This window comes from Dioscorea cayenensis, chromosome 5 (assembly GCF_009730915.1).
Source record: "Dioscorea cayenensis subsp. rotundata cultivar TDr96_F1 chromosome 5, TDr96_F1_v2_PseudoChromosome.rev07_lg8_w22 25.fasta, whole genome shotgun sequence".
In the NCBI taxonomy this organism is placed as follows: domain Eukaryota; kingdom Viridiplantae; phylum Streptophyta; class Magnoliopsida; order Dioscoreales; family Dioscoreaceae; genus Dioscorea; species Dioscorea cayenensis.
In genome coordinates this window covers 26141706-26150514 of record NC_052475.1, presented here as the reverse complement: position 1 = coordinate 26150514, position 8809 = coordinate 26141706, and the positions used below count along the sequence as shown (strand labels likewise).

At 32.3% G+C, this 8809-nt stretch overlaps 1 protein-coding gene across 2 annotated transcripts; it reads right to left on the bottom strand.

Moving 5' to 3' along the window:
* Positions 1-380: 380 nt before the first annotated feature.
* Positions 381-3186, bottom strand: LOC120261693 (transcription factor bHLH62-like). 2 transcript variants are annotated; one of them, XM_039269675.1, is made up of 9 exons: positions 2943-3186; positions 2072-2868; positions 1719-1964; positions 1576-1641; positions 1429-1497; positions 1292-1342; positions 983-1210; positions 811-904; positions 381-718 (listed from the first exon to the last, which is right to left on the bottom strand). In XM_039269675.1, exons 2-9 carry the CDS (start codon positions 2828-2830, stop codon positions 681-683), a joined length of 1551 nt encoding a protein of 516 aa, XP_039125609.1. In that variant the 5' UTR covers positions 2831-2868; positions 2943-3186; the 3' UTR covers positions 381-680. The 2 variants fall into 2 exon arrangements, with proteins under 2 accessions (XP_039125609.1, XP_039125608.1); XM_039269674.1 differs by having other exon boundaries at positions 2072-3186.
* Between the last annotated feature and the right edge of the window lie 5623 nt (positions 3187-8809).

The window sequence follows — 8809 nt, the reverse complement described above, 5'->3', positions numbered from 1 at the left end:
TTGAAGAAATTTCAGAGAGGAATCAGACAAGAATTTCTTGTCAGAAAAACAATGAGATGTAAATTCCAAGCTCTTGATTACAATTGAAGTAATTATAAAATAAGAGGCATTGATGATTGGTGACAGAAAGATGAATGGAAACTGGAGATGCTCTCTGCTGGATGGAATCTATCTCTTCTGGACTCACTCAGTGGCATTATTCATGGTATTCATCAACTGAACTGTAAAGTTTCACCAGATTGGATTCCAATTGGCCTTAAAAAAATGCCAACCATGTCAGTTTCGATGCTATTCTTTTCATCCATTTTGGCATCAATTGGTGATGAATTTTCCTTGCAACTTCCAGCATACATTCAAAGAATTATAACTTTTAACGTTTCTGAAACAAACGGAAAGGATGAATTCACAACAAGGATTCTGCTGATAAAAATACAAAGTTACATTCTCTTCTCTCTTCACTCACAACATGTTACAGCATCTTACATATGGTGTCAGTAGCACCACTGGACGCAATTAGTCGAGCAGGATTGTACAATGATAGTTGAGAGAATTTCTCAAAAGAATTTTAAGTGTTTCTAGGAGGAAAATTAAAAAGAGAAATGGGAAAAAAAATTTCTTCGAACCGATGTTTCGGTATGTACAAAGGTCTGCTTCTCATGCTCTGATCAGTGTTCTAATTATCAGAGCTCAATTTTCATGTGAGATGTGGCCAGAGATCCTGCATCAGATGCATACAATTAGTCCTGTTTCATCAGAAATTAGATTCACAATGTGTTCTTTATTTATTTAGTTTTCTTCAATTCAACAAACCATGGAAGTTCTGAGAAGAGAATGCATCCTCTTGATTCTGTCCAAATCCCATCTGAACAACACTCTGGAGATCATCCTCCCAGAAATTGCAAAGCTGAAAAACATGCCACTTTCTTGATCAGTATTGATTAATTCATTATAATTCAATTACCATCAAATAATTGTTAATTACCTGGGAAGCAGCATCTGCAAAACCGTCAGAGGGTGGTGGCTGCATGCTGAGACTTCGACGAAGGCCGGAATCCAAAGGATTCATGGAGCAATGAGTTTCAAGAGCATTATTGGTAACAACACTCTGAAGAGGAGCTTCCTGTTGAGGCTGGTAAGCATACGAGAAGGCCCCCGGAACACTCTCAATTGGATAAAAAGAATGCTGCAAAGGACCTCGGTTTTGATGCATCTGAATTTCCAAGAAGAATCCAATTCAATACATACACAATTGAAACAATTGCAGAGCTTGGAGAGAATTCAGGGAACTCACATCATTGAAATCAAGACGAGGATTCACAGTTGCTAATTTCATTGAAAGAAACTGCAAGCAAACACATGAAGAACAGAACTTAGTTTTGCTAAAAATTCAGAACTCTGTCGAAGTTTTCATCTTTCTGTGAATCTAACCTCAACTTGTCGTTGCAGTGACTGAACATAGTTTATGATTTCATCAAGCATTACTGCTTTCCCGGTAACCTGAATTCCAAAATTCGTCAACCAAAATTCAACACCTTGAACATCAAGAATGACAAATTTATCACAAAAACTACCTACCTTATTGCATCCAGGCACCAAATCCTGCAAGAACTTCATCCTTTCACTGATCTTCTCTCTTCTAACCTGATAAAATCATACCATACGGGCAAAATTCAGAAACAGTTCAAGGACTTGAGAACAATTTGAGCTCTGTTTCTCACCCTTTCAGCAAGGCTATGGCTATCAGTGGCTTGTCCACGTCTGGCCCGAACATGGATATAGTCTTTTGGAGGTTCCGGTGGCTTGGCATTGCTCTCCTTGCCTTGTTTCTGATCACCATTATCATTACCATTACTTGTTGTATCATTCTGTTCAGTTTTCAGCTGAACATCTCCATCCTTTTCAGCTGATCTATTGATCTCTCCCAGTTTACATCTCTTTGCACTCCCATCTTCCTCCTCAGCCACCTAAAGACCAACAAATTCTCAGCCTTTTCTCATCATAATTCAGAGAATTCATTGATTAATTCAAAGGAAAAAACAACACCAAAAAGGTTCAACCTTTAGTTAACTACCTTGGAGGATAAAGGAGTCTCCTTTCCTTTGCCTTTGGACGCTGCTTTCCTTTTCCTTGAATTACTCTCGCCGGAGACCGACGATGCCTCTTGGGAGCTCTTGAGCTCCGTCTCCATCGGCGTCGGAGGCCCTGAAACCCTTCCGGTGAGCTTCGACCTCGGCTCCACCTCCAGTGGCGACACATCAACCTTCAGTGATTGGCTGCTGGGAACCCTAGACAGCTTCCCGGTCTCCGGGATCCCAAATTGGCTTCCAGGGAGCGTGGCATAGTTCCTCCCGCTGAAGCACGAGTACCTCGCTGCCCTCTCGGCGAAACCCGGGTCGGCGGCGAACGGCGGGAAGTTCGCCGGAGGGAACAAGTTCCCGGGTATCGGCACTCCTCCCCTGCCCTCCGCCATCGAGAGGTTGAGCTTTGGAGGGGAACTCAACGGAGTGTGGCTGCAATTACTTGTATTGAGATGAGACGGCGGCGAGATCTCGCCGGAGTTGCAGATACTCCCAAGCCTCCCGATGAGCTCGCGGATCACGACGCTCTCCGCGGCCACCGGCGGAGGGTGCGACGACGACGGCGATGAGACAATCGAGCTCAACGCCGACTCCAACTGCGCCGTTGCACTCTGCTCCACGGATTGATCCCAATTGATGTTCAGAAACGCCGGCAATTCCTCCCCACCGCCACAATTCATCTCCACCGCCGCCATCGCTTCACTCCTCTGCCAGTTCATCGCCGCCGAGCTGAAAAACCTCTCCTTTTCCATTGCCAAGCTCTCAAACCTCTCCAAGAAACCAACTTTCACTAGAACCAAGCAACAAGATGAGAGCTTTAGTAGAGAAAAGCGAAGAATAAGAAGAGGAGAAGTACATGTTGACCTTTTTGGTGATTTATATATGAATCTGAACACAAAGTAAGAGAGTTTTTAAGAAAGAGAAACAAGAGCAAGAGAACACAAAGTAAGAGAGTTTTTAAGAAAGAGAAACAAGAGCAAGAGAAAGAGAGAGAAAGAGAGAGAGAGTGGAGTTCCTCTTCTCTCCTCTTATCCTCCTCTCTTTCCCATTTGCTTTTGAACCTTTGCAGTGGTGTAAAGGTAGTTAAAAAGAGATAAAGATTAAAACTTTCATTTTGTAAAGCATTTGCAAAGCATAGTTAATATATAATATATATATATATATATATATAGGAATGAAATAAAACTAATAGTTTTGTTGAAAGTTAAAGGCATGATTAGTGTTGTTAAGATTATTGTATGAACAACAGTGCCTCTGGATTGCTGTTGACAGTCACATGGCAGGAGAGGTTAAATATATTTTTTTAAATAATTATTTATATTTATAAATATTGATTTGATTGGAGTTAGAGATGGAGGAGGTGCCTTCCACCAATCTCTCTTTCACTTGTTTGCATTTGTTTAAGTTCAATCCTGTGGATTTAATTATACTGTTGCAAAAGGAAATGATATATTGTATTCTTCATCATTGGTTTAGTTCAAGGTGGATTAAAGGGTTCTTTGCATATTATTAATCAGTTCAATCATTGGAGTCAAATCAGGAGAGTTAAAATTTTAAAAAAAGTCTGCAGTTATTGGAAGCTTTTTAATGTTTACTGTTGATGGGCATGTTCATATTAAAAAATCTTATTAATTTTTTTTAAGTCTGCAGTTATTAAAGAGCATGTTCAAATTTTGTATGTTGTGTATATTTCTGATAAAAAAATTATATACAATTATGAAAAGTCAATGAGTTATTTGCACATATGTTTAAAAAAAACCACCCTTGCATGCATAATTAATTAAAAAAATTGTACAAATTTTCTTTGAAATTGCCTTCATGCAAAGCTGATAGATACTTGAAGATGGTCCTGGATTTGATCATCAAGTTGCAAAGACATTAGGAACTTTCAAGCTTTTTTTTTTTATTTTTAAATAATTCTTTATTCGATGCGATTCATAAGCAGCATCTAAACTTTATGATATCAATAAAATGAATAAATAAAATATAAATAAAAATGCATTATCTTGATTTTTCTAAATTAAAAATTTTAATTTTAATTTTTTTAATATGGTGTGCAAATGATGGGTATGCGCAAATTATTTCATGCTCCTTCACCCTACACAACGGGAATTTGAAGGTTTTTTTTTTCGTGTGTAAGAAACAATGTTGTCAATAAGTTAAGGCGTTATTGGCAACTTCAAAATATTAACATCCTTCATTTGAAAATTACATGCAATGTATATATATATATATATATCTATAAAATGGAGACGTCATCTATTGATGTTTGTAAATGTCCGCAAATTTAAAAAAATAAAAATAAAAAATAGAGTAAATAGAGAACCGGTGGGAATTTAATTTTAGTAAGCGAAATCACATGAAAAAGAGAGGAATTGGTGGAAGGAGAGAGTGCTAGATGCTGATTTAAGGTCCCATAAAACCGATATATATATATATATATATATAACCCGAATCTTGTTATACATTCATTTCATGTTGGCCCTAATTAGCTGTATATTTCTTTTATTTCCCACTCTTTCTCTTTTTCAGTGCATGAAATATTAAACAAGGCATAGATCTAGAGCATTGTAATTTTGGCCACTTTGGACCAACATCACAACATGGTCAATTTCATCATAGTTTGGTGTGTTTTTTTCCTCCTAAGGTCCCATTTAGTGAAGGGTGTGTTTGAATTAGGGTTTTCCTTAAACCCTAACAAACCCTATCAAAGTTCACCAACCCTATCAAATTATTGTACTTGTTCATGGCTATATTTTCAAACTTGAAATATTAACTTTAAATTAAAGTCTTCGATGCAACTTGATGATTACTTTAATAGTTGCATGTATGTTCTCATTTAATCATTTTATCAATCAAATTAATTAAAACTATGATTTACTTTAAAAAAAAAACATGTTAGGTTGTTAATTTTCTCCTAATAATTTGAGATCCTAGTTTTAATTTATGTTTGTTAATAATTTGTTAATCACTTAATTATTGGGCATTTAACAATAAAAACATGTTTGGGATATATCATTATATATGCAAACATTTGCATCTTTGGAAGTGAAGGAAACCAAACTTTGTTAGTTATATGTGTCTCATTAAACCTTATTGAACTTGGGATTATATTTTATTTAAATTTAACATACCAAACCTGGAAAACTATAAAAGAGACCATCTAGATGGTGTTATTTTTGGTAGTCAATGTAAAACCATTCATATATATATATATATATATATATTTATTTAATTGTTAGATGCTTAAGCATCATGCATAGCATACCTCTAGAAATCTATCTAAAATACTGTTTGAAATTGCTAGTTGAATTACTTTGATTTATAGGCTTATATTATTGGCAAATTGCTTTATTTTAAAGCAAAAGTTCTATGTTATATGTACATATAATATATATATAGACTCATGGATGACCTTGAGTATTCTTCATGATGGGTTTTATATATATATATATATATATATGCAGCCCTTAAATTAATAAAATTACTTATATACCTTTGACCAATTTAATATAATATATAATTATACATTATTAAAATGGGGAAACAAACGTTTTATAACTTTAAATTCTTAACATACACTTAAAAGCACCGAAAAATTATAATTTGCTTCTCATATATATATATATATATATATATATCAAGAGGTGTCCTCGATAGCTTTACTGTTTTTGTTAATCTGATATCAAGTCAACTTATTTGAAAAAATACACATAATATATACAAATAAATTAAATATTTTGAAAGTCAAATAAATGATCAAGACAGTTTAGATAGCTCAAAAATATTTTTGATAATATTTTTTTCTTAACCTAATCATTCTCTTATTCTTTATTCTATACCGTTGTAAAATATTCTCATCATACCCTGCGTTTTATATCAATATATTGTTTGTCGTCTAAACAACATGTATTTAAAAAAAAATTGTTTTTATTTTATTTTTATTTTTATTTTTATTTTTATTTTCACAAAAATAAAAGAACCAAACTTTTACCATGAAAGACCCAAAACAAAACAAAGGTGACAAATATCAATTCCTCCATGAGAAGCCTAGCTACTGCATGAGTGGCCAACACAAGATTAGCATATCATATTATATTAATTTTAATGGCCTTGGACTACATGGAAGGTCCATAGAAGCCATGAATCCCATACAAAATTAAATAAATAAATATATATTTAAAATAAAAAAATTCATGCATATGGTCAAGATCTAACAACCCATGCTTCTCTCCTTCTCCTCTCTGACCATATACCTTAAGAAAGAGGTGCTAACCCACTCCACAAATAAAAATTACAACAAACAACAAAGAGTTTTTTTATTAATAAGATAATTAATTATAATGAAAAGAAAAAAAATAATAATAAAGAAATAAAAACTTCAAAGATGCATTGTGTCGGCATAGATGCATGTATGTCTATGAATAAAAACAGAAAACCTTGAATCATTATTGTTGTGCATGCAAACAGGAAAGCATGTGTCCTTGAAGTTGATTCATTGCAGGGATATATAGTAATTATATTTATATATGATAAGTGGATGTACTTAAAATTAAATGAGATTATATATATATATATATATGAAATTCAGTGAAGAAGAAGAAGAAGAAGAAGAAGAAGAAGAGGTGAAGGACTAATGGCATGAGGGAGTTTGATGATTGGGTGTGGCTTTTGTTTGTCTTCTTCTTGTTTCATTATGGGGTAGTATTAGGTAGCGTTTGGTTGGATGTAATTCTAAATGCGGTGATTTCGAAGCTACATATGTAGCGAAAATATGACTTTCAATACTGAGTCGAGTCAACATCTTGTGTTTAGTTGTAACTGCTCAAATTCTGTATTATAAGATTTTATCTTTGTTTGGAAGGATTTGTAAATCTGGAATTGGAAAACATGTGTATAAGTGTATGGATATGTCTGCGTATATGCATATATATACATATATGTATATGAGTATATATATATATGTAGTATATGTATATGTATATGTATATATTTGTGTATACATACATACATATATTTATATATATACGTATGTGTGTGTATTTATATATGTAAACATACTATATATAGGTATATTTAGGGAATGTATATACATACATGTATGTATATATAAATATATGTATGTATATGTATGTGCATACATATATGTGTATGTGTATATGTATAGATTTATGTATATATATATGTATATGTATGTGTATACATATATGTATAGGTGTATATATGTGTATGTGTATATGTATATATTTATGTATATATATGTATGTGTATATGTATATGTGTATATATGTATATGTATAGATTTCTGTATATATATATATGTATATATACATATGCATATATACTAGTTTTGAACTCCCGGGATTTGGTTTTACGGTCATTTTGACTGTAAACCAAAATCCCTCAATGATGGGATTTCAAAAGCACATGAAAAATGAAATACATCAAAACAAACACCGGATTTTAAAAAGGTAAGGGATTTGGAGTTACATGTAACTCCAAATCCCTTTAAACAAACACTACCAGTGTTGTTATTGTTTTTGTATTCTCTTGGGCAGGGTGAAAGGAATGGGACATACTGTTGTTTGAAAATATTAAAAAAATAATTGAGCATAGACTAAGTTAAGTTTAGAGATTGGTAAATTGTTATATATGAATATATATATTTTATAGAAGAGAGTTATTTTTTGTGCAAGGTTTAATTCAGAGAATAGTTGAACTATATAATGCAGTGATTTTATCTTTAGCCTGCTAAATATCAAAGTGAAATGTAAGTTTTATCTTTTTTAAAAAATCTAAATAAATCATTTTTACATCAATTATAGACAAAAATACCATTATGAATACATGTTAATGGTAAAAATCATTTTTATAATATATTATTTTAAATGTCATTTTACAAAATATGACAATTGTTTTTTTTTTTTCCAAATTATGAACAAACCATATCAGAAAAATGCACAAATGTGGAGTTAATTAATCTCTCAACATAGTTTTGCCATTATTTTACTGAGTTGAGATTCAAATCCACATCCTTAGTAAAACATAAACACTTTATATAATGTACCCAGAGTTAATAAACCAAGAAATTATTATAAATAATTATTTTCTTAAAAAATGTTGTCTAATTTTTTTATAATATTTCCCCTTAATAATAGATTCACATTTATCTTCATATTCCCAAATATAAATTTTAAAGTAAATGTTAAGTGTAAATTATTATCTTATTATATTATTTTCTACGATGACAACAAATTTGACATTTTGTATTAAATATATAAGAAAATGAGAGCCCTTGTAATTACTGAATTGGTTTCTTTGTAAACCATGTGTGCATGAAATAAGGAAGCACATAGTTTTCATTTAAAAAATAAAAAATAATAAAAATAAAAATAAGGTTCTCTTCCGCGTCACACTAGAACCATTATTTTACTTATCTTACCACCTAAATAATATTTTAAGCGCATAGCAACAATAACCAACCAGAGATATTTTGTTGTTTTCAAGGTCACCATCTTCCAATGAACCCCAATGATTCATTAAATTAATATCTCTCCCTTTTTCTTTATCATTTGTTATATTTTAAATAAACCATCCCACTTTTTTTTTCCTTTAATTTATCTATTCATATATTCGTCACTTCCTTCTTCTTCTTTCTATAAAATAAACTTTGTATCGTCTGTTGATACAGGCTTAAGCGTACTTTTGGTGCTTAAAATGATACTTAATTT